Source organism: Eulemur rufifrons, chromosome 10, assembly GCF_041146395.1.
Source record: "Eulemur rufifrons isolate Redbay chromosome 10, OSU_ERuf_1, whole genome shotgun sequence".
NCBI classification, from domain to species: Eukaryota; Metazoa; Chordata; class Mammalia; order Primates; family Lemuridae; genus Eulemur; species Eulemur rufifrons.
Window position 1 is genome coordinate 15,288,005 of NC_090992.1, and position 26,912 is coordinate 15,314,916.

At 34.5% G+C, this 26,912-nt stretch overlaps 1 protein-coding gene across 1 annotated transcript in view; it reads right to left on the reverse strand.

Annotated features, from left to right (window-relative positions):
* The window catches only part of RANBP17 (RAN binding protein 17), a 349,817-nt gene that overhangs the window by 259,717 nt on the left and 63,188 nt on the right, over positions 1–26,912 (reverse strand). Inside the window, exon 13 of the mRNA XM_069484213.1 lies at positions 12,546–12,651. Within this exon, the coding sequence (XP_069340314.1) occupies positions 12,546–12,651 (106 nt within the window). The remainder of the gene's footprint in view (positions 1–12,545; positions 12,652–26,912) is intronic.

Consider the following 26,912-nt stretch of genomic DNA (forward strand, 5'->3'; position numbering starts at 1 on the left):
ACAACAGATAACCTATAAATGAAAACCTATCAGACTAACTGCAGACTTCTCAAATGAAAACCTACAAGCCAGAATCGACCGGGGACCCATCCTCAATCTTCTAAAACAGAATAATGGCCAACCTAGAATTCTTTAACTGGCAAAACTAAGCTTTATCTATGAGGGAGAAATAAAGACTGTACCAGACAAGCAATCACTAATGGAATTTGCGAAGATCAGACCTGCTCTGCATGAAGTACTCAGACCTGCATTATACACTGAACAGCACAGGAGATACCCACCAAATTAAAATCACTCAAGAGTTAAAGTCCAGAGCCTGGATTCCACAATGGCTCAAGAGGTAAAACAAAATAATAAGAATTTACCCAACAATATGAACAGAAATCTACCCCAAATATCAATCCTCTCAAAAAATGTGAATGGCTTGAATTGTCCTTTGAAGAGACAAAGACCAGCTAAGTGAATAAAAAATTATAAGCCAAATATCTACTGTCTCTAGGAAACACATCTAACCCACAAAGACGCTTTCAGACTCAAGGTCAAGGATTGGAAAACAAATTTCCAGGCAAATGGAAACTAAAAGAGAACGGGGGTAGCGATTCTGATTTCAGACAGCATAAATTTTAAAATAGCAAAAGCAAAGAAAGACAAAGATGGTCACTATATAATGGTGAAAAGAAAAATCCAACAAGAAGACTTAACGATTCTTAATATCTATGCACCCAACACAGGAACACCCAGATATATAAAGCAAACCCTGTTTGATCTAAATAGCATGATAAACAGTAATGCCATAGTACTGGGGGATTCAACACCCCACTGTTTGAATTGGACAGACTCTCCAATAAAATAAGCAAAGAAATAACACACTTAAACAGAGTTCTAGAACAAATGGGTCTAACAGACATCTACAGAACATTCCACCCAAATAAAGCCAAATATACATTCTTCTCATAAGCTCATGGAACTTTCTCCAAACTTGACCACATCCTAGGCCACAAATCAGACCTCAACAAATTTAAGAAAACAGAAATTGTAACACGTATCTTCTCAGACCATAGTGGCATAAAACTAGAGATCAATTTCAACAGACACACTCACCGCTTCACAAAGTCGTGGAAAATAAACAATCTATTGCTGAATGACTACTGGGTCCAGTAAGAGATCCAGATTGAGATAAAAAACATTCTTTAAATTAAATGATAACAGGGTCACAAGTTATCAAAATCTGTGGGATACAGCAAAAGTATTCCTGAGAGGAAAACTAATAGCATTAAATGCTCACATCCAAAAGACAGAAAGCTTACAAATCAACAAACTAATAAACCCTCTCAAGAAACTGGAAAAGGAAAAGCAAATTAATTCTAAACCTAGCATAAGAAAGGAAATAACTAAGATCAGATCAGAACTAAATGAAATTGAGAACAAAAGAACAATACAGAAGATCAATAAAACCCAAAGCTGGTTTTTCGAAAAGATAAACAAAACTGATAGCCCTGTTGCTAGACTGACAAAAACTAGGAAGGAAAGGACTTTAATAAACTCAATCAGAAATGAAAAAGGAAAGGTCACTACAGACATTGTGGAAACAAAAAACATTATCTTTGCATACTATAAAAATTTCTATGCCCCAAAACTACAAAATGTGGAGGAAATGAACAAATTCTTGGAAAGACACAACCTCCCTAAGCTCAATTAGGAGGAAATAGAATTCCTGAACAGATCAACATCAAGCGTAGAAATTGGAGCAGCAATAAAAAAATCTTCCAAAAAAAAAAAAAAAAAAAGTCCCAGACCAGATAGGTTCATATATGAATTTTACCAAATATACAAAGAAGAACTTATACGTATACTGCAGAAATTATTCCAAAACATGGAGAAGGATGGTATCCTCCCCAACTCACTCTACAAAGCCAATTATCATCTTGATACCAAAGCCAGGAAAGAACTTGACAAAAAAAAGAAAACTACAGACCAATATCCTGCATGAATACTGATGCAAAAATCCTCAACCAAATCTTAGCAAACCAAATCCAACAGCACATCAAAAAAATAATTCATCATGACCAGGTGGGCTTTATCCCAGAGATGCAAGGCTGGTTCAACGTACGCAAATCTATCAATGCAATTCACCACCTAAATAAAAGCAAGAACAAAGACCATATGATTCTCTCAATAGATGCAGAAAAAGCATTTAATAAAATCCAGCACACTTATAGGACAAAAAACCTTAACAAAATAGGCATAGATGGGACATTCCTTAAAATTATTAAGGCCATATACGATAAACCCACAGCCAATATCATTATTGAATGGGGAAAAATTGAAAGCATTCCTGCTTAGAACTTGAACCAGACAAGGTTGCCTACTGTCTCCACTTCTATTCAACATAGTGCTGGAAGTCCTTGCCAGAGCAATCAGCAAAGAGAAGGGAATTAAGGGTGTCTGAATGGGGACAGAGGAGGTCAAACTCTCACTCTTTGCTGATGATATGCTATTATATATACAAAATCCCCAGGATTCAATCAAGAGACAGGATCCTGGAATTGATAAACAAATTCAGTAAAGTCTAAGGATACAAAATTAATGCACATAAATCAGTGGCATTCATATACACCAATAACAGTCAAGCCAAAAATCAAATCACAGATGCAACACCTTTCACAATAGCATCAAAGACAACTAAATATTTAGGAATATATTTAATAAAGGAGATGAGAGATATTTATAGGGAGAGCTACAAAACACTGAGAAAAGAAATTGTAGAAGATGTACACAGATGGAAATCCCTACCATGCTCATGGACTGGTAGAATCAATATTGCTAAAATGTCCATTCTACCTAAAGTGATCTACAGAATTAATGCAATCCCTATCAAAATTCCACCATCATTCTTTACAGATTTAGAAAAAGTAATTCTGCACTTCATCTGGAACCAGAGAAGACCTCGTATAGCCAAAGCAATCTTAAGCAAAAAGAACAAATTGGGAGGCATCAGTCTGACAGACTTCAAACTTTACTACACGGCTGTTGTAACCAAAATAGCATGGTGCTGGCACAAGAACAGAGATATAGACCTTTGAAATAGGATGGAGATCCCAGATATAAAACCATCCTCATATTGTCATCTAATCTTCATCAAAGCAGACAAAAGTATACATTGGGGAAAAGAATCTCTATTCAATAAGTGGTGCTGGGAAAACTGAAACCACATGCAGAAAATTGAAACTGGATCCCCATCTCTCACTTCTCACAAAAATCAACTCACGATGGATAACAGACTTAAACCTAAGGTGCTAAACCTTAAGAATTATGAAAGAAAATGTTGGGAAGACCTGTTTAGACATTGGCCTAGGTGAAGAATTTATAGAGAAGACCCCCAAAGCAATCACAGCAGCAACAAAAATAAACAACTGGGACCTGATCAAATGAAAAATCTTCTGCACAGCCAAGGAAACTATCATTAGAGCGAACAGACAATCTACAGAATGGGAGAAAGTATTTGCTTTCTACATATCTGATAAAGGGCTAATAAGAATCTATACAGAACTTAAGAAAATAAACAAGAAAAAATCAAGCAACCCCATCAATAAATGGGCAAAGGACACGAACAGAAATTTTTCAAAAGAAGAAAGACTAATGGCCAGCAAACATATAAAAAAGTGCTAGTGCAAATCAAAACTACAATGAGATATCACCTAACTCCAGTGAGAATGGCCTCCATCAAAAAGTCCCAAAATAACAAATGCTGGCATGGATGTGGAGAGATTGGAACACTCGTACACTGCTGGTGGGACTGCAAATTAGTACAACCCCTGTGGAAAGTAATTTAGAGATACTCCAAAGAGCTAAAAATAGAAATACCATTTGATGCAGGAATCCTACCACTAGGCATCTATCCAAAGGAAAAAAAGGCATTCTATAATAAAGACATCTGCACTCGAATGTTTATAGCAGCACAATTCACAATTGCAAAGATGTGGAAACAATCCAAATGTCCATCAATACATGAGTGGATAAATAAAATGTGGTATATGTATACCATGGAATACTACTCAACTACAAAAAACAATGGTGATCTAGCACCTCTTATATTATCCTGGATAGAGATTGAGCCCATCCTTTCAAGTGAGGTACCACAAGGATGGAAAAACATACAGCACATATACTCGCCATCAAATTGGTACTAACTGATCAACACTAAGGTGTTCATATGGTAGTAATATTCATTGGGTGCTGGTCAGGTAGAGCCCCTGACCGGCGTAGGTCAGGAGGCAGGGGGGTAAACCCACAGCTAATGGAAACGGGGCACACTGTATGGGAGAAAGGCACACTCGTAGCCCTGTATTGGGTGAGGCAAATGCATTTCATGTAACCGAAATGTTTGTGCCCCCATAATATCTTGAATAAAAAAAAAAAAGAAAAAATATTTTGACAAGCATTTTTATAGTGATTATTTCCTATATTTATAAATTAAGCTATTTATTTTGTAAATACACTACACTTACCAAATATCCTCAATACCACTAAGATTTATGGAGAACTTGCTAAAGAATTAGATTTAAGAATTAGATTACTATAATCAGGTTTTGGGTTTTTTGCCTAAGATAACGCGTTTATCCTCCAGTTTTGAAAGAAGGGACAAAACTAACTTTTAAAGCCTGTGTACTGTTAGCAGATTGTTGGAGTAACTAAGTTAAATAAATAGATACACATATCAAACTTCATCTCTGGATCCAGGTGATTTGTCAACTGACTTATATAAGGTATATACTGCTTTTAAGTTCTTTATTAAGTAGGACCTCCCTTCTTCTATTCAAGTTCTTTGTTCATTCTATGAACTTTCACTTATTTACTTTTATTTTCTTTTTATACCATACACTCCCAAATCCAAAGAAGATGTGAAACAAAAAGACAGCTTGCTGGGGGTGCCTTTACAACTCATATTAAGCATTTTCTCTGAGCATGACCTCTGAGCATCATGTCAGTGCTCAAAAAGTTTCAAATTTTAGAGCATTTGCCTAAAAGGCAATGATCTCCCCACCAGGACAGTGGAAAAGAGTTCCCAGAAGGGTACATAATCCATTTGTCAAAGAAGTTTTGGTAGTTGTACAGGTTCAGCTGCAAATGCCTGAAATCCAAAATAATAATGGCATAAAATATAGACATTTATTTCTCTCTCAAGCAAAAATCTAAGGCAGTGCTCCAAGGCTAGTTGGTGCTCCATGATGTATCAGGGGATTAGGTTCTTTCTATAATAGCTTGTTGTTACACTTGCCTCCAAAATCACTCTGTGGTCTAAGGTGGCTTCTTCAGCTCCACCCATTATGTCCACATATGTTATATATACCATGTTCATTTACATTCAATTGCTCAGAACATAATCACATAACCACACTTAACAGCAAGACAGTGTAGTAAATCTAGTTTTATTCAGGGTGGCCATCTGTACAATGAAACAATCACATATTTTATTACTACAGAAGGAAGAAGAGATATGGGGGACAACTAGCAGTCTCTGCCACAGTGCCCTTCAAAGATGTGTGGCCACCTCTAACAAATGCACAAGACCAATGCTTATATTGTATACATACAGGTCAAGTATCCCTTATCCAAAATGCTTGGGACAAGAAGTGTCTCAGATGTTGGATTTTTTGGAATTTGGCATTATACTTACCAGTTCACCATCCCTAATCCAAAATGAAATCCAAAATGCTTCAATGAGCATTTCCTCTGAGTATGATCTTTGAACATCATGTCAGTGCTCAAAAAGCTCAAATTTCAGAGCATTTTATCTTCCGGGTTTTTGGATTAGAGATGTTTATCCTGTATATGATATTCATTCCCAGTTTCAATTTATTCTCCTGTATCTATTTTTCCTTTATCTTAAATTATTTCTGATAAAAAGTTTAGAAGGAATAAAAACATAAATCATTAAAAGATAAATCATGGGTCAGGCATGATGGCTCATGCCTATAAATCCCAGCATTTTGGGAGGCTGAGGCAGGAGGATCACTTGAGGCCAGGAGTTCAAGACCAGCCTGGGCAACACAGTGAGATCTTGTCTCTACAAAAAAAAAAAAAAAAAAAAAAAAATCAGCCAGGCATGATGGCACATAACTATCATCGCAGCTACTCGGGAAGCTGAGGCGGAGTCCGATCACTTGAGCCCAGGAATTCAAGGTTACAGTGAGCTATGATCATGTCACTGCACTCCAGCCTGGGCAACAGAATGAGACCCTGTCTCAAAAATAAATAAATAAATAAATAGTCTCAAAAATAAACAAACAAACAATTTTGGTTGAAGTATGAGCATACCACTTCAAATACAAAGAAATTAATTTTAGATAACTGTTTTGGATTTCCCTGGATATCCAATTAAATAAGTATTCATTTAGTCAACAAATATTTGAGGGCCTACTATATGACAAGTGCATTAAGTGTTCAGTGAGCAAGACATATATCCCTAGTCCTCTAGAAATCTATAGTCTATCAAGGGAAAGACAATAAAACAAGTGATTACAATAAAGAATGACAAGTATTATAATAAATCCTATAAGGATATTAGCAAGCATTACTAATATTTTATGATGGAACAGCACAAAGATAGTGTGCGATAGAAAGGGGGAAGCATGGGTAGACAGCTAGAGAAGGGGAAAAAATGGCTCATTTAAAAGCTTAGTGTTCAATGAGGCTATAATGTAGTCAGTGGCTGGAGATGAGGCTAATGAGATAAGCAGGATCATGAAGAGCCTGACAAGCCATGTTGATTTTAATCCCCAAAACAATGAAAAGTCATTGCAGAGATTAAGCAAAGCACTAACATAATCAGATCTGCACTTTAGAAGGGCAGTCAGGGCTGGGAGTGGATGGAAGAGATGAGTTTAATTTTAGACATTGAATTAGAGGTGCACGTGGGATAGAACATCCCAGTGAAACAGTCCAGTAAGTGTTTGGAAGTCAGAAGACAAGAATTACTAACATAAAATAGAATCACTGAGCAATGCAGAGGGCCCAGCTGAGGTTAAAAACAACGTATTAACTGACAATGGCACCTATCTACAGAAGTGTGCAATTTCTTTTATTATCTCTCAACAAATCAGAGAAAACCCTAAATTCCTTCAGGATTAAGATTTTGTCGCACATAGGAGACAAAATACAGCAGTAAACAAAACAAACAAAGCATACTCTTTCCCTTATTCCAGTGGAATAAATAAATAAACAACATCAAGAGGTAATAAGTACTATGAAGAAAAATAGAGTAGGATAACGATGTTATTTTGGATAGAAAGGTCAGAGGAGGCCTCTTGGAAAAAGAGACATTTGAGTACAGACCCAACTGCAGTGAGGGAGTACAGCTGGCCCTTGAACAACATAGGTTTGAACTGTGCGGGTCCACTTATATGTGGATGTTCTTCCACCTCTGCCACCTGAGATAGACAGACCAACCTCTCCTTTTCCTTCTCCTCCTCAGCCTACTCAACATGAAGATGATGAGAATAAAGACCTTTATAATGATCTACTTCCACTTAATGAATAGTAAATATATTTTCTCTTCCTTATGATTTTCTTAGTAACATTTGCTTTTCTGTAGCTTACTTTATTGTAAGAACATAATATATAATACATAAAACATACAAAATATGTTGTTAACTGACTTATTGTTAAGGCTTCTGGGCAATAGTAGCTTATTAATAGTTAAATTTGGGGGGGTCAAAAGTTGTATGCGGATTTTCGACTGTGTGGGAGGTTGGCGCCCCAACCCTGCCTGCATTGTTCAAGGGTCAACTGTACTATACAAACATCTGGGAGAAAACATTCCTAGCAGAAGAAAGAGACGTGCAAAGGCCCTAAAGTGAAAACATACTGGTAGTACTCAAAGAATAGCAAAGAGGCCAGTGTGGTTGAGTTCAATGGGAAAGGATAGAAAATGGGGTCAGAAATAGCATAGGATGCTTTGGGGCCTGGAAATTGTCTTAAGTGTGACAGGAAGCCACTGGTGGCTTATGAGTAGGGGAAGGGAGAGGAACATTATCTGATCAGACAGAAGTTGAAATCATCTATATGATAGCACAGTTTGGGAAAGAAAGCAAAACTCTGAGCTAGTAATCAGTCTTCAATGAAAGATGAGGGATGACCAGGAGATGAGCAGGTGAGAGAAATAAGGAGAGGAGGAAGGTGGCACAGCTGACTAGAATAAGCCTGAAAGATGCAGGCTCTCTACTAGCACTATTAGATTGAGAGACCATGTGATGAATAAGACAAAACAACTGGAGAATCTCTCAAGAGATTTATATTTTAGTCATGATGAATGAAACTAAAATGACTATAAAATCATCTTTATTTAATTAGAATTGTGGGCCTGAGTACAAATATATTATCTGCTATGTTAAAGTAACATATTTAAAAACATCAAAGTAATATGTTTTAATTATAAAGACTTTTGGCAGGAGCTTCTCAATCTTCTGGTTTGTAGTGTTCTCCCAGGAGATGGACAGCCAACATATAACACATAGAAGGCAACTGTAATATAGTTCCATTTACTTGGAATTTCTTCATATGAAAGTGATATTTTGTAATTTTACATAAGACATCATTCTGAATTTAGAATCTCAATATTCTAATACACATATTTATGTTGTTTCCAGAGGAAGTGTGTAAGTCCTAGAATATGCTCCACCTTGAATTTTCTTGGCCCTACTTGCACACCCTCCAACCCCACCATCACTTCTCACTCCACCCCTGGGGTCCTAGCCACTTGTCCTGTAGCGCTAGTAAAGATTCACACAGCTCCTGCAGTTATAAATCCTCCCAGGGGAAAGGAGAGGCAAGCCACAGCTCCAGTCCACAGCTCCAGCTAAACTAAACCAGTAGATGCTCTGGCTCCCCAACAGCTCCTCAAAGAAGCCAGGGAACATAACTCATAAGTGTGGAAAAGTTAAACACCTAGGGGTAGACATCAACTGGTAAGAAACTGGACACAGAAAGAAGCCAACAAACAAACTGATTGCCCTTACTACTGCTTACTATGGGCTGTTCTGAGGCTGAGTGGTTTCATCTGGTCTCTAGGGACAATGTCTGTAAAAGCAAGCGACCAGCTGTGTTTTCTCAGTAATGTACCACCTTACACAGTTGATTCTCATTATTCATGGTAGTTATGTTCTATAAAGTAGCTGTGAATATTGAATTAATTATACTGAATCACTGCTCCTAGGGGAAATATAGGGTTAGGTTCCTGCAAGCCTCTAGTAACATTTTTGTCAGCAAATCATAACCTTGTTTTGTGTGTGTTTCTGTTTAAAGACTCCTTATTTAACATATATTGCTGATTCATTAATATTCAACTCACAGCCAACAGTACTACAACTCAAGCCTGAACGAAGCTTATCTAACCCATGTATTTTCTCTGTAAGGCACATGACAGCCTTCTTGTGCCTAGGAACACTATACAGCACTGTAGCACTACAGTGCAGCTACTTTAAACTCTGAAAGCACAAATGAAAAGCACAAATGTGCAGCAAATTTGGCCCCAAATAGAATGCAAAAGGACGTTTACTTGCAGTATGAGAGCTGTGACAAGAAGGCAGAGGATCACCTGGTTTAACCTCTGTTGGGAAATTGTGCAATATGCAACTCAGATTTTTCCACCCCTATGCACATGTCTGCAAATGACCACAAAAGCACCATGAACATTGATTTTGGACTTGGAAACAAATTTTGTCAAATTGAATAATTTAAAAAAATGGAATCCAGAAATAATGAGGACTGACTATATTGTTTGCTCTTATTCTGTCTTTCCCTTTCCCCTTATTCTTTCTTCTCTGAAAATGAACCCTTCTCCCCACCCTCCAATAAAACATTAGCCTATAAACTTTACCTAAGGCTGTTTTCTAGAGAATGCAGGCTAAGACACAAGATAAATCTTATTTTAAGTTAAATATGTTTGCAGCTTAAAGAAAAAAATGTATTTTCTAACAGGCAGATATACACCTGCTTTGTTTATTTCCTATTATATATTTTCTTACAAAACAGTGGCAGTATATATTCCCCATCTGATGATAAAAACTTTAAAAAGTCAAGCTAACTATAGCAAAAAGTATACTTAATTTGCACTTTACTAAATATGTAATGTTATCTTACAAGATAGTACAGAGGCACACATTTTTGCTTAGATGAAAATTAACTAAAGCATTTAAAGAAGGCCCCTAAACACCTATTTATTCATATTTTAAGTAATTTGATTTAATACAGAAAGTAATTAATCTTAGAAAAACTGAAAATATTTATGGTCTACTCAGATTAAAATTTTATTAAAGAGATAGCTGAAAGCTTGAAAAGGGTATGGAATAAAAGAAAATTTTCTATTCAAAATTACAACAAATTTATGAAACACCTAGGAATATATTTAAGAATAATAATGACAGAGAATATCACAACTAGCTATAATGATCTTAAGGACTTTCATAGGGTAATAGACATCTAAGATCAATGGAAGAGTATGAAAGGCCTGGAAAAAGACTAAGAATTTTATTTAGGATATAAGTGGTACTTCAAATCAGTAGAGGGTAGGATTAGCATTAATTAACACTTTGGAAATTTTAGAAAAAGTATATAAAACAAAATAAATGTCATATATATTAAAAATTAAATATAAAAAGCTAACACCATAAAAGAGCTAGAACATATACATGGATATTTTTATTATCTAGGAGTGAAAAAAAATCTTTCCAAGTATAAGCAGTGGAGAAAATTTGAAGGAAAAAATTCATAGATCTAACCACATAAATATTGAAAGCCAGTAAAAAACAAATTTCTACAGTAAATTAAAAACACAGAGAAAATCTTTTCAAAATGAATAATAAAATATTACATTTTTTTTTTTTTTCCTGAGACAGGGTCTTGCTGTCACCCAGGAGGCTGGACTGCAGTGGCATGACCACACCTCACTATAATCCTGTGCTCAAGCAATCCTCCCACCTGAGCCTCCCAAGTAGCTAGTACTACAGGCTCATACCACCACACTTGACTAATTTTTTTATTTTTTTAGGCTGGTTTTGAACTCCTGGCCTCAAACGATCCTCCCACCTTAGCGTCAAAAAGCATAAGCCACTAAACTCAGCCAAATATTAAGATTTTTGATATATACTGAGCTTTTATGAATAAATTAGAAAAGATAATTACAAAAGAAAATCAATATAGATATAAAAATCACAAAGAATAAATACAAATGACAAAAAAAGGAATGAAAGAAAATGTTTGACATTACTAGTAACCAAAGAAATACAAATTAAAACAAAACATTTGTTACCTATAAACTGGCAATAATATGAATCCTATTATCTAGTGTTCAATTGCTGAAAAATGGTTAACTCCCACAGCGTTTGGTTTCAGAGGATAAATTGGTACAACTTTTTCAGAAGACCATTTGATAATGTGTATTGAAAGTGTTTAAAATGCTACATACCCTTTGACCAGCCATTCAGCTTTTAGGAATTAACTTTAATGAAATTATTTCAATCTACATAAAGATAAAACTAAAAGAATATTCATCGAAAAGTAGTAATAAAGAAAAATTGAGAAACAACCTAAAATTCCAAAACCAAGGGTCTATTTAAATTATGATACAGCTTAGAATATTTAAATGTCTAGGTAAAATATTCATGATATTAGGTTTGATTTAAAGAAGTTATGTATATGTATGTCTATGTGTCTCTCTCTGTAATATTAATACATAGCTTACTATTTTGCCAGGCAGTTCTAAGTACTTAAAAAATATATTCCTTATAGTCCCCAATGAGTTAGCTATTATGATTATTTTAGTTTACAAAACATTATGACAATTTCTGTTTTAAAAAAGTTGAAAAACACACATGTAGTGTACATATACCCACATACATTAAAAGACCCAAAAGGTCTTCATCAAAATGATAATAGTTACCTCTAGAATAATATATTATTCTTTTCATTTGTATTTGTAAGTCTTCAACAAAAACACATATTGCACGTATAATAAGGAAAGATGTTAGTAAAAATAAAATATAAAGAAAATCAACTCACTTGCTCCCTTGTATTATTCGTATATAGAAATTTTCCTCAGTTCAGAATAGAAACATGAGGAGATTAATTCAACTGCTTCTTCTAAAGGCTGTGGCCATTAGGGGAAAAATCTCGTCAAGATTCATAAACAGCTTCTGTTGGATAACTGGCTACCCAATGCTTTTTGAGCAGATATATATCATTCCAAATTTTGCCACCATTCCAACACACACCAATTTTTTATGCTCTATCAGATCCAAACAAAAAGCAACCTAAATCTTCATCACATTATTCGCACAAAGTCTAAAAAAGATTTGAGTCTACAACTTATTAGAGATTTGACTTCTACAAATCACTTAACCTCTAAGCCTTGGTTTTCCCATCAATAAAAACGGAAATAATACCTTCCTCAAAAGGTCATATATACAATGCTTTAGCTCATAATACCAGCTCAATAACTACATTTCTTAACTATTTAAATTTCTTTAAATTACATGGCTGTTACTTACCGACAGGATAATTCTCCATCCATAGCATCATGTTCATCTGTACTGATATATGTTAATCTTCCTCCTACAACTGTCCCAACTAAGTATACTAGCCATGCAAGACGTCCTAATATATAACAAGAAAGAAAAAAGGTTAGGAAATATTACTAGAAATAAGCTTATTTTTAAAAAATGTCGAAATTTAGGAAAAGGATCTATTCTTTCAAACAAGTAATAAACTATTGTGAACTCAGTTCTTAACATAAAGTAGAGATTTGGGCATTTTTATCAAGGCAGTATATTAGTTAAAATGGCACAGATTTTAGAGTCAGATAAAACTACATTTGAATCCCAGCTCTACCAATTTTCTATGTGATCTTACGTAAGTTACTTACTTCTTTAAGTCTTAGGACTTTTTCATTTGCAAAATGGAAAAAATAATATCTATCATGAAGACTTATGATTGAAATTAAATTTGATAACAAAACAATAAATGTAACATTGAGGACCAGGGCTGCTATTTAGTAGGAAAATACTATTATGAATGATCCAATGACCAGCATCTTTTCTGAATGTTCAATGTCATGACAGTACAAGTCTGATCATTTTAAATATTGCTCCTGCTTAAAACATAATAGATGGTAATGAATTTATTCCCTTTGTATTTTTGTGCATGATTTTTAAAAATCCAAGATTTCACTATGCAATTCATGTTGTTTGACAGTCGAGTTAACTTCATGGCCGACAGTAGCCCTTAAAGGATTAAATACTTTCATAGGAGTGGCACAAATGGCAACATCTATAGTTTTCACAAATCTTACTTTGGAGTAGCCAAAATTGACTAATTTGGAAATGGAAGTATTTATTGAATGATTTTGGTTTAATGCATATTATTTTACATCTCTGGATTCATCATGTAAGATCCTCCAGTATGAATAATTAACAACATAAAATTAACTTCCTAAAAAGAAATTTTGTGCTATCCTTGGAGACTTATTTTTCATAGATGAACAGGCTATTTCATAATACTTAAATCAATTACATTTCTGATTGTAAAACCTTTTCAGGTGAACTTAGGGGTTTTGAAAAGGTGTGGAATCTAACAGTCAAGAAAGAGGCTATCTGTGCTTGTTAAGAAGACTTAAGGATAAAAAAGTAGAAAAAGAATACATTCTTCTTATTTTCCTGTGGATAATAGCAGTCATTATTATATTACAACTAATCAACAACTCCATCATAATTTCTGAAGAGACATCAGACTATTAAGGTGACAGACTTTCTGTAAATTAGAAATATAGTGTGGTATAAAACCACATCCCTTATGCTATCACAAAACAACAATGAATAAATCAAAACTGACCAATGATACAGCCTTATACATTAGTAATGTGAAACATATTAAATAGCAAAACATGACTACTAATTTGATCAAGTAATCATCATAAAACAGACTCAAGTTTCATGATATGTACAATTAGTGGAAAAGGTAACACAACAAAAAGTCCATGTAGGAAACTGAAGGTATTGAGAAAGTTACTCTATGTACTTCAAAGTGTTTTATGATCAATACCAGTCTATAATAACATAAGCTCTTCCCTGATGACCCTGCTTCCTCTGTAGGCCCTGACAAGTGCTAGCTGCTTTCTCTTGCACATTTCTTATATCCTGGGCCTTGAATATGGAGGTGTTCTTTGTGTTCCTCATTTCCACATTCAGAACATTCTCCCTCTCTTCATCATAAAAGCACTCACCTTTACACCTTATGTCATCAAACTGTACTACCAAATATCCCTCCTTGTTGCAATTATCTACTCTCCCTCAGATTATTTCCCTTATTTTTTTGAAGGTATTAGTTTCTGGCTCATTGTCACTCGTTCAAACAATATTTCTATCATAATCATTATTGATTCAATATCTACAAAGATGAATCCAACAATCCTTTGGTCTACTGGGAATCTCTAATCCATGAACCTATCACTTTTTAACAGCTTCACTGAAATATAATTCACATACAACTAATCCACTTAAGGTATTAATATATAATTCAATGTTTTTTGGTAAATTCAAAGGGTTGTGTAACCATCACTACAGTCTAATTTTGGAACATTTTCATGCTTCCCCAAATAAATCCCACCCCATTAGCAGTCCTTCTGCATTCCACTTTAGCCCTCCAGTCCTAAGCAACCACTAGGCTATTTTATATCTCATTAGATTTTTTCCATTCTGGACGTTTCTCATGAATGGAATCATACAATATGTGGTCTTTGTGACTGTCTTCTTTCACTTAGCATTATGTTTTTAAGAATCGCCCATGTCATAGCACGTATCAGTAGTGATGCTTCTTCATAGCTGAACATTCCACTGTTCAAATATATCACATTTTATTCTTTTTATTGATACATATTTACAGGGTACATGTGATATTTTGTTACATACATAGAATGTGTAATGATCAAGGGTATTTAAGGTGTCTACCACCTCCAGTATTTATCATTTCTATGTGTTGGGAACATTTCAAGTTCTCTCTTCTAGTTATTTTCAAAGTACATTTTTGTAAAATATAGTTGCCCTACTCTACTGTCAAACATTAGAACTTATTCCTTCTTTCTGTTTATTTGTGCCCATTAACCAACCTCTCTTCATTCCCCTCCTCCCACCCACATACCCTTCCCAGACTCTGATAACTATCATTCTACTCTATACCTCCATGAAATCAACTTTTTTTTTAGCTCCCACATATGAGTAAGAAGATATATTTGCCTTTCTGTGCCTGCTTATTTAACATAATAACCTCCAGTTTCTTCCATGTTGCTACAAAGAACATGATTTCATTCTTTTTTATGGCTAAATACTATTCCATTGTGTATATATGCCACATTTTCTTTATCCATGCATCCGGTGACAGACATTTAGGTTGATTCCATATCTTGGCTATCGTGAATAGTGCTTCAGTAAACATAGGGGTGCAGGTATCCCTTTGATAATACCCTGTAGTGGGATTGTTGGGTCATACAGTAGTTTTATTTTTAATTTTTTGAGAAATCCCCATACTGTTTTGCATAGTGGCTGTACTAATTTACATTCTCACCAACAGTGTAGAGGAAGAGTTCCCTTTTTTCCGCATCCTCACCAGCATCTGCTATTTTTTGTCTTTTTAATAAGAACTGTTCTAACTGTGGTAGGATGCTGTCCCATTGTAGTTGTAATCTGCGTTTTCCTGATAACAGGTGATATTAAACATTTTTCATATACTTGGCCATTTGTATGGCATCTTTTAAGAAATGTCTATTCATGTCCTTTGCCTACTTTTTAAGGGGCTTTTTTTAACTGTTGAGTCCCTTGTATATTCTAGATATTAGTTCCTTGGCCAATGAATAGTTTACAATGTCTTTTCATTCTGTTGATTGTTTCCTTTGCTGTGCAGAAGCTTTTTAGTTTGTTTATTTTTGTTGCCTGTGCTTTTGAGGTCTTAGCTATAAAATCTTTTCCTAGACCAGACCTAAAGCATATCTCAAGTTTTCTTACAGTAGTTTTATAGTTTCCAGCTTTATATTTAAGTCTTTAATCCATCTTAAGTTGATTTTTGTATGTGGTGAGAGAGAGGAGTCTAATTTCATTTTTCTGCATACTCAGATCCAGCTTTCGCAGCACAATTTATTGAAGAGGGTGTCCTTTCTCCATTGCATGTTCCTGACACCTTTGTCAAAAATCAGTTGGCCGTAAATGTGTGTATTTATTTCTGGGTTCTCTATTCTGTTCCATTAGTCTATGTGGGTTTTTACATCAATACTATGCTGTTTTAGTTACTGTGGATTTATCACATTCGATTTGTCTATTCAGTTGATTAATGTTTGGATTGTTACTACCTTTGGCTATTATAAATAATGCTGCTATGAACATATGTGTACAAGTTTTTATGTGGATGCATGTTTTCATTTCTCTCAGGTATCTAGAGTTGGAATTGCTGGGTTATGTGATACCTTTACTTTTAACATTTTGAGAAACTGCCAAAATGTTTTCAAAAGCATCTGTGCCATCTTACATTCCCACCGGCAATGTATGAAGGCCCAATCTCTCCAAATCCTTGTCAGCACTTGTTATCATCTTTTTGATTATATCCATCCTAGTGGGTGTGAAGTGATATCTCATTGTAATTCTGGCATGCCTTCTCTAAGGACTAATGATGTTGAGCATCCATTCACGTGTTTATTGACCACTGTGTGTCTTTTTTGGAGGAATGTCTATTCAAATCCTTTGCCCATTTTTAAGGATTGTCTTTATTACTATTGGGTTGTAAGAGTTCTTTATGTATTCTAGATGCTGGTCTCTTATCAGTCACATGATTTTCAAATATTTTCTCCCATTCTCTGTGCTGTGTTTCCACTTTCTTGATGGTGTCCTCTGATGTACAAAATTTTAAAAAACTTTAATAGATTTAGGGGTACAAGTGTTTTTTGGTTACCTGGATAAACTGTATGGCTGTAAAGTCTGGGATTTTAGTGACCCATCACCTGAGGCCTGTACATTGTACCCAAAATGTAATTTTTTACCCTGTATCCTCCTTATCCCTACCCCCTTCTGAGTCTCCAATCTCCATTATATCACTCTGTACGTCCATAGCTCAGCTCCCACTTATATGTGAGAAAGAACATGCAGTATTTGGTTTTCTGTTCCTGAGTTACTTCACTTAGGATGATAATCCCCAGGTTCCATCCAAATTGCTGCAAATGACATTATTTCATTCATTTTTATTGCTGAGTAATATTCCATGGTGTGTGTGTGTGTGTGTGTGTGCGTGTGGTGTGTGCATACATCACATTTTCTTTATCCATTCATCAATTGATGGGCACTTAAGTTGGTTCTATATCTTTGCAATTGTGAATTGTAATGCATACAATTTTTAATTCTGATGTAGTTCAATTTATCCAAGTTGTCTTTTGTTGTCTGCTTTTGCTGTCATACATAAGAAATAAATGCCCAACCCAAAGTTATGAAGATTTACTCCTGTTTTCTTCTATGAGTTATACAGTTTTAACTCTAAACATTTAGACCAAGGATTCATTTTTACTGAATTTTTGCATATGGTATAAAACAGGACTCCAACTTCATTCTTTTGCACGTGGGTATTCAGTTGTCCCACAAACATTTGTTGAAGACTTTTTTTGTTTGTTTGTTTGCCATAAAGTTGTCTTGGCACTCTTTTAGAAAATCAGTTGTCTATATACTGAGGGGTTTATACTGGGACTCTCAATTACATTTTATTGATCTGTATGTCTGCCTTTATGCTGGTACAAAACTGTCTTGATTACTGTTGCTTTGGAGTAATTTTGAAATCAGGAAATTTTAGTCTTCCAACTCCATTCTTTTACAAGATTATTTTCGCTATTCTGGGTCCTGCAAATTTCATATGACTTTTAGGATAAGCTTGTCAATTCCTGCAAAGAAGCCAGCTGGGATTTTAACAGGGATTGCACTGAATCTGCAGATCAATTTGCAGAGTGTTGCTATCTTCACTGTATTAAGTCTTCTGATCCATGGCCAAGAGATGTCTTTTGACTTATTTAGATCTTTAATTTCTTTTAACACTGTTTTACAGTGTCAGTGTATATAAGTCTTACACTTCTTTTTTCAATTTAAAATACTTAAGTATTTTATTCTTTTTGATGATACTGTAAATGGACTTGAATTTTTCCCCTTCATTTTTGATTGTTCACTGCAAATATGTAAACATACCATTGATTTTTGTTTATTGATCCTATATCCTACACATTAACTCCTCTCTTGCTTTGGCATACTCACCCCACAAGACCATAACTGTTTATATCCGATATCCCACCTATTCTTTGCCTATACTTAGCTTAATAGGAGAAAGATGCAACTGTGTTTACAAGTCTTGAATTCATCTTCTCAGTTAGGCCTTACCTAGATATCCTATCAAATGTTCATACCTAGAGTGGTAGCCTGTCCTTAAGATACCCATCATCAATTCCTTCCCTCCATGGGCCACCAGGAGGTGGAGTCTATTCTTCCAATCTTTGTAAATCTGGGCTGGATTGTAATTGCTTTGACCAACCGAATATGGTGAAAGTGACACCATTCCATATTGGACCTAGTCTTTATGAGAACTGCTTTACAACAGGTTCCTCCAGTCTCTCAGGGAATGCTTGCTCTAGGAAGGCCAGCTACCATGTAAAAAGACCACATACCCTGAAACCATCACATCGCTAGGAGGCCTGAGCTAGCCATGTAGAGAGAATAAATGGAGAGAGAAATGCCCAGTTAGCGTACATGTTCCAAGCATTACAGCTGACACACCAGACCAGTGAGTACAGAAGCATTCAGGTGACTCTAGCCCCAGTTCTCATCTGATTACAATGCCTGAAAGACCCCAAATGAGAACCATCCACCTGAGCCTTATCAACACCCAGAACACTGAAAGATAATAAAACAATTGTTATTTAACAAGCCACTAAATTCTGGTAATAGATAACATAATCCCCCAACATTTCTTATCCTCTTTCCTTGCTTCTTTTGTTTTTACTTTGGCACTTACTTTCCAACATAACATATTTATCTTACAGAGTTACCTGTCTATTCCAACAGAATGCAAACTGCACATGAGAGCAGGTATTTTTGTTTGGTTCTCTACTGCATTTCCACAGCCTAAAACAGTGTATGGCACATTGTATATTATCAACAGACATAGGTTACTGAACTTAGAAATCATTACTTAGAAAATATAGCATGAAACAGGAAAGAAAAGGTTAACTTTATCAATTTAGAAAATTAAAATATAGACTCATTATAAAAATGAATATTAATGGAAATTAAATTTATACTGCTTAAATTAAATAAAAGCAACTTCTTCTCAAAATATACTCAATGCAAGATATGTTACAAAGTGCATGTTCCAAGCTCAGGCTGAACAAAGTAACATTCTGCCTTCTTGTTTCAGCTTCATACTATAAACAAGTATTCTTTTCATGGTCTATTGCCACATTTTTTCATATTTTTATGCTTCTTTTTGGTGATTTTACTGTTTAAAATGGCCCAAGCGTAATGGTGAAGGGCTATGTAATGTTTCTAAATGAAAAAAAAACACAAAAAAACTGTGATGTGTCTTATATAGAAAATACTTGTGTTAGATAAGCTTTGTTCAGGCATGAGTCATAGGGCTGTTGGTTGTGAGTACAAGATTAATGAATCAACAGTATATATTAAAGTGTCTTTAAACAACAACACACACAAAACAAGGTTATGTATCGTACTGGTTGATGAAAATGATGTGACCAGAGGCCCACATGAGTAATGGTTCGGTATTTGCTAGTTCAATGTTTAGAGTGATTTTATGGAACATAACTACCAAAAATTGGCTGCATTTCTCAGTATCTTTCAGAGGTCATCATTAAAAGACTATGCTCCAACTGTATGTGGGATATGTAAAATATGTTGTATAATGGATATGAATTTGAAACATTGCAAGCATAATTTTTGGTGAATGTGGGTATTAATATTTTACTTGACTTAAGGGGGTCACTATTTTTTTTAAATATCCTATTGTAAATTATTTCTCAAGGTGAAAAATATTACTTAAATGTAAATAATTACCACCTTTACATGTTTTAACTTAGATTTTTAGATACTGATTTTACTTAAAGCAAGCTTTACTAAAAACAATAGCAATCATGCACTAGGCACTGTTCTAAACATTTTATCTATTGTCTATACCTATAATCATTTCATGTTACAAATCCCTATTAAAAAGTATAGAGCTATTTTTCAAATCTAGATAATGGATTTCTAAGAATCCATTCTCAAACTATCATACTTTCTATTAAGATTGGCAAAGGGAAATTCTCAAACACAGCTGTCCATTAGCTGAATAGACCTTGATGATATAAAAATATCTTATGATATAGCAATCTCTTAAGTGATTAACACACTTTGATTCCTAATCCTGAACTGTGCTCTGTCTGCTGAGTCTTAACCACAGATGAGACTGCATATGCCTTTGGGATCATTACCAGGGAGAAGTTTCACACTTCTTTTTGTTTCCAAAATACTTGAAATAAAACCAAGTACATTGACACATGAAATGAATAATGGTTGATACAGCTGGATTTACATTAAGTAAACTTACTTTGGGGGCTTATCATTAATGTTTACACAGACACCTACCTACTAGCTCTTGATAAAACATGCCTACCTGAATGAAAATACACCAAGACTTCACGATGCATGTAATTTTTATATTTTTCTGTTGGAAGTTAATATTTTTTTTTTAAAATGGAAGCAATACAATTTAGCTACCAAGAGCAAGGCTCAAATTCTGCCTCTAGTACTTAACACTAGTTACTTAATCTTGCTTTAATTTCCTCACTTGAAATATAAAAATGATAACAATACCTGGCTTATAGGGTTGTGATAAGCACTAAACGGTATTCTGCATGTAAATTACTCATAACAATGCTTATCAACAAATGCTATAAGTGCTCAGTAAATGTTGGCTATTATTACTGTTATTATTAATAGATATCTCCCCTTTTAATATGGTTCTGTATCATACTTACCAATACCATAAAATATACCATTATGTAACATTTACATGTTCATTCTGTGCCTTACTTTCGAAGCTGCTCAAGAAAATGAAGTCACACAATAAGAATTTTTTAAGTTCTTTCCTTTCCACTAAAGAGAGCTGTTACAATTGAAGTTAGTTATAATTAGCCATATGTACTTTCTTAATCCTGTTTGTAAAACAAACACAAATCCTCCAAACTGGGGGGTGGGAATCCATGTAAAAGGCATTCAGACAAACATCTGCTAAATACCTACTATGTGTCATGTTTTGTGGTAGGAAAATAACTCAGTATTTATATGTATGGGGGAGGGTGGGAAGGGTAAGAGATTCTATGCCCAAAGAATTTAACCTGGTGAGACAGACAGACAGGGAAAAAGTAAGGGAAAAAAATAAAAAATTTTTACAAAACATGTGATGAGCACCACTGTCTAATAACAGAAAGGCTAAAGATGCTAAATATAAGACATGAATTTCTCACAATTTAAACTTTTATTCTTTAATTCATTTAATCTGTGACCTTAAAATTAAGCTTTTCATATCAAAGAATGCCATGCAAGGATAACATGTGATACACTGTGAGCAGTTTTTTCTAAAATATGGTAAATTTTGAATAGAAGTTTATTTATTTAAAGACAAACACAGTACATACTTACTGTTTGTTTTAGAAAGCAAGTATTTCTATTGTACAAGAAATGGAAAAACAGATTATTTCTTCACCCTTAGAAACTTAAGTACTGAATGAGTTATAACAAACAATCAAACATAAAGACATTATTATTGAACTACAGAATACAATCCTGATATTTAGCTGAATGAGAAGTGGTATTGCTCATAAACATTAAACCATCGCTAAACCTGAACAATTTTAGACTCACAGTATTCAAAATAATAAATGTTAAGAAGTTACTTTGGGGCCGGGCGCGGTGGCTCACGCCTGTAACCCTAGCACTCTGGGAGGCTGAGGCGGGAGGATGGCTCGAGGTCAGGAGTTCGAGACCAGCCTGAGCAAGAGCAAGACCCGTCTCTACTAAAAATAGAAATTATATGGACAACTAAAAATATACATAGAAAAAATTAGCGGGGCATGGTGGCGCATGCCTGTAGTCCCAGCTACTTGGGTGGCTGAAGCAGGAGGATTGCTTGAGCCCAGGAGTTTGAGGTTGCTGTGAGCTAGGCCGACACCACGGCACTCTAGCCTGGGCAACAGAGCAAGACTCTGTCTCCAAAAAAAGAAAAAAAAAAAAAGAAGTTACTTTGGGAAATAAGCCAGACACAGAATGAAAAATACTTCATGGTCTCATTTAAATACAGAATTAAAAATAAAAAGGTAGAATACACAGAAATAGAGAATAGCAGTGGTTACCAGGGGCAAGGAGAAGGAAATGGGGAGAAGTACGTCAAAGGGTACAAACTTGCAGTTATACAGGATGAATAAGTCTAGAGATCTAATATACAGCAAGAAGACTACAGTTAATAAGATTTTATTGTATACTTGAGATTTGCTAAGTGAGTAGATAAGTGCTCTTACCACAAAAATTTTAAGGTAACCATGGAAGGTGATGGATAGGATAATTTGCCTGACTGTAGTATTCATTTCACTATCAATATATCATGTTGTGCACCTTAAATATATACCAAAAAAAAAAAAAATAGAGGGTACTTTGGTAACATAATTACCTCCAAAAAGTTTAAAGAACCATGTAAACCCACATATCTAAATTACATTTAGGAAAGAAAATCTGATACATGAGTTTCATTTTATAATAATACTAAATTTCCATTATAATTTTCCATTTTTCTATTTATTCTGAAATGTTCAAGGCACTTGTTTTAGCAGCTGTTCAAGCATAGAACATTTTTTCCTTAACAAAATAATTATTGCTGTAATAATCTGTAATTATGGTTTATAACTGCAATAATCCCAAAGAAATCAGTCATTACCATAGATCACCAGTAATCGTTAACTACTGTTAATGACCTATTTCTTAGGGATTATTGTTTTCGTAAACCATGACCATATCACCACAAATACGGAAGAGCAAGACAATATAATACAAATGAGATCATAATATAATAATAAACTTATTTTGTAACATTAAAAGCCATTAAGCATCTAAATTAAAGCACACATAACAAGAGCATATAATTTTCTTTGTTCAACACTAACTGAGGTGTTTAGTCTGCATAAAAGAAACTAAATACTACTGCACACAATGTACAACTAAAGACATGTTAGGTATTTTTTTGTAATATAAAACAATCATTTTTGAACAGATCATAGACTTTTTTTTAGAAGAAAGGCTCCTTCTCATGGACATTTTGATCAGAAGAAAGGAAGAAAACAAATATTTTTAAAAATTTTACTAAAACTACTAACTATCCAACTAAAAAGAATCCTTCAACTTATAATAATCAAGAATCAGGCCTGAATTACTCTATTCAGTTAAACCTACTTAATACCATTAAATTATTACATTTCAGTTAATCTCATTCAAATATCTTTGAGCATCTATACTTTCATTCAATATCCTTTACAAAGAAAACAGGTCTTTGATTTTACAACTGAATCTCCAAGACAGATCATATGTTAGAACATAAAACAAGTCTCAGAAAATTCAGAAAAATTGAAATCATACCATGTAGCCTCTCAGATCACAGTGGAATAAAACTAGAAATCAATTCCAATAGCAACTCTCAAATCTACACAAAGTCATGAAATTAAGCAATATGCTACTGAATGACCCATGGGTCAATGATGAAATTAAGAAGGAAATCAAAAGATTTTTCTAACTGGAAGACAAAGAGGGCACAAGCTTCCAAAATCTACAAGATATAGAAAAAGAGTGCAATGAGGGAAGTTCATAGCCTTAAATGCTTACATCAAAAAGACAGAAAGATCACAAATTAACAACCTAACATCACACCTCAAGTTACTAGAAATAAAACAAACTAAACCCAAAGCTAGCAGAAGAAAAGAAGTAACAAAGCTCAGAATAGAACCAAATGAAATAGAAACCAAATAATATAAAGGATCAACAAAACAAAAAGTTGGTTCTTTGAAAAGAGAAACAAAACTGATAGACCACTAGCTATATCAACCAAAAACAGAAGAGAAAGGCCTCAAATAAAGCTCAATCAGAAATGAAAAAGGAGACATTCCAAATGATACCACAGAAATACAAAATATCATCCATGACTACTATGAGACCCTCTATGCATACAAATTAGAAAACCTAGAAGTGGATAAAATTTCACAAACACACAACCTTCCAAGCCTAAATCAGGAAGAAACAGAAATCCTAAACAATCAATAACAAGCAGTGTGACTAAAACAGTAATAAAAAAAATCTACCCCACCCCTCAAAAAAAAAAAAAAAAAAAAAAAAAGCCCAGGACCAGATTCACAGCCAAATTCTATCATATCTACAAAGAATTGGTACTATTTTACTGAATCTCTTCCATAACACCAAGAAGGAGAGAATCCTCCCTAACTCATTCTATGAAGCCAGTATCACCTTGATACCGAAGCCAGGAAAGGACACAACAAAAAAAGAAAACTACAGACCGATATCCCTTATGAACAAAGATGCAAAAATTCTCAACAAAATACTAGCAAACTGAATTCAACAGAACATCAAAAGATAATTTACCATGATCAAGTGGGTTTCGTTCCTGGGATGCAAGGGTGGTTCAATATACCCAAACCAATAAATATGATACACCACATAAACAGGAGTAAAAACGAAGACCATATGATCATCTCAGTAGATGCAGAAACAGAATTTGAAAAAATCCAGCACCCATTCATAATAAAAACCCTCAACAAACTAGGCACAGAAGGAACATACCTCAGAATAATAACAGTGACATATCACATACCTATAGCCAACATCATACTGAATGGGGAAAAGTTGAAAGCGTGCCCCTAAGAACTGGAACAAGACAATGATATCCACTGTCACCACTTCTATTCAACATAGTCTTGGAAGTCCTAGCCAGAGCAATCGGGCAAGAGAAAGAAATAAAGAGTATCCAAAAAAGGAAAGAGGTCAAAGTATCCCTGTCTGTTGACAATATGATCTTGTATCTAGAAAATCGTGAAGACTCCATCAAAAGATTCCTAGAATTGATAAATAAATTCAGCAAAGACTCAGGTTATAAAATCAACGTAAACAAATCAGTAGCATTTCTATATACTAATAACAGTCAAGCTGAGAGTCAAATCAAGAACTCAATACCATTTACAATAGCTACAAAGAAAATCAAATACCTAGGAATATACTTAACCAAAGAGGTGAAAGATCTCTACAAAGAGAACTACAAAACACTGATGAAAGAAATCATAGATGACACAAATGGAAAAATATCTCATGCTCATGGATGGGAAGAATCAACATTGTTAAAATGTCTGCACTGCCCAAAGTGATTTACAGATTCAACACAATTCCCATCAAAATACCAAAGCCATTTTTCACAGATCTAGAAAAAATAATCTTAAACTTCATATGGAACTAATAAGAGCCCAAATAGCCAAAGTAATCTTAACAAATTGACCACCATGTGAATTGTATTTAACTCATGCTAGTTTTGAGCCAGGAGCCTCGTGAAGCATATGTAACTCATACGTCTCTTCACCTTGGGAGCAGTGAGATGTATTTTTCAAGTTGCATATAACTCACGCACACAAAACAATAAAAACCAACAAATTTTTCATTAAATTAGAAAGGATCATTTTGTTTTTGAAGTTTTTATTCTACTTTCATAATAAAACACCATAGCCCCACGGGAAAAAATTTTTTTCTAGTGTGGGAGTCAATGTACTAAGCAAAAAGAACAAAACCAGAGGCATCACATTACCTGACCTCAAATTATATTACAAAGCTATAGTAACCAAAACAGCTCGGTACTGTTACAAAGGTAGAGACACAGATGAGTGGAACAGAATAGAGAACCCACAAATAAAATCATATAGCTACAATGAATTGATTTTTGACAAAGCAGACAAAAACATACAGTGGAGAAAGGATAACTTATTCAATAAATGGTGCAGGGAAAACTGGATAGCCACACATAGAAGAATGAAACAGGATCCCTCCCTATTTCCCGCCATATGCATAAATTAACTCAAGATGAATTAAAGACTTAAGGCATGAAACCATAAAAATTCTAGAAGAAAGTGTAGGAAAAACTCTTCTGGACATTGGCCCAGGCAAAGATTTATAACTAAGACTCAAAAGGAAAATATAACAACAACAAAAATAAATGAATGAGACTTAATTAAATTTTTAAAAGTTTCTGCACAGCAAGGGAAATAATCAACAGACTATGCAGCTTACAGAATGGGAGAAAATATTTGCAAACTATACATCCGACAAAGGGCTGATATCCAGACTCTATGAAGAACTCAAACAAATCAGCAAGAAAAAAACAAGCCACTAAGAACTGGGCAAAAGACATGAACAGAGTTTGTTCAAAAGAAGATAGACAAATGGCCAATGAACATATAAAAAATACTCAGCATCACAAATCACCAGGGAAATGCAAATTAAAACCACAATGAGATACCACCTTATCCCTATCAAAATGGCTACTAAAAAATCAAAAAACACTAGATATTGGCATGGATGTGGTGAAAAAGGAACGTTCATACACTGTTGGTGGGACTATAAATTGGTACAACCTCTATGGAAAACAGTATGGAGATTACTCAAAGAACTAAAAGTAGATCTACAATTTGATCTAGCAACCCCACTACTGGATATCTACCCAAAGGAAGAGAAATCATTACATCGAAAAGACACCTGCAC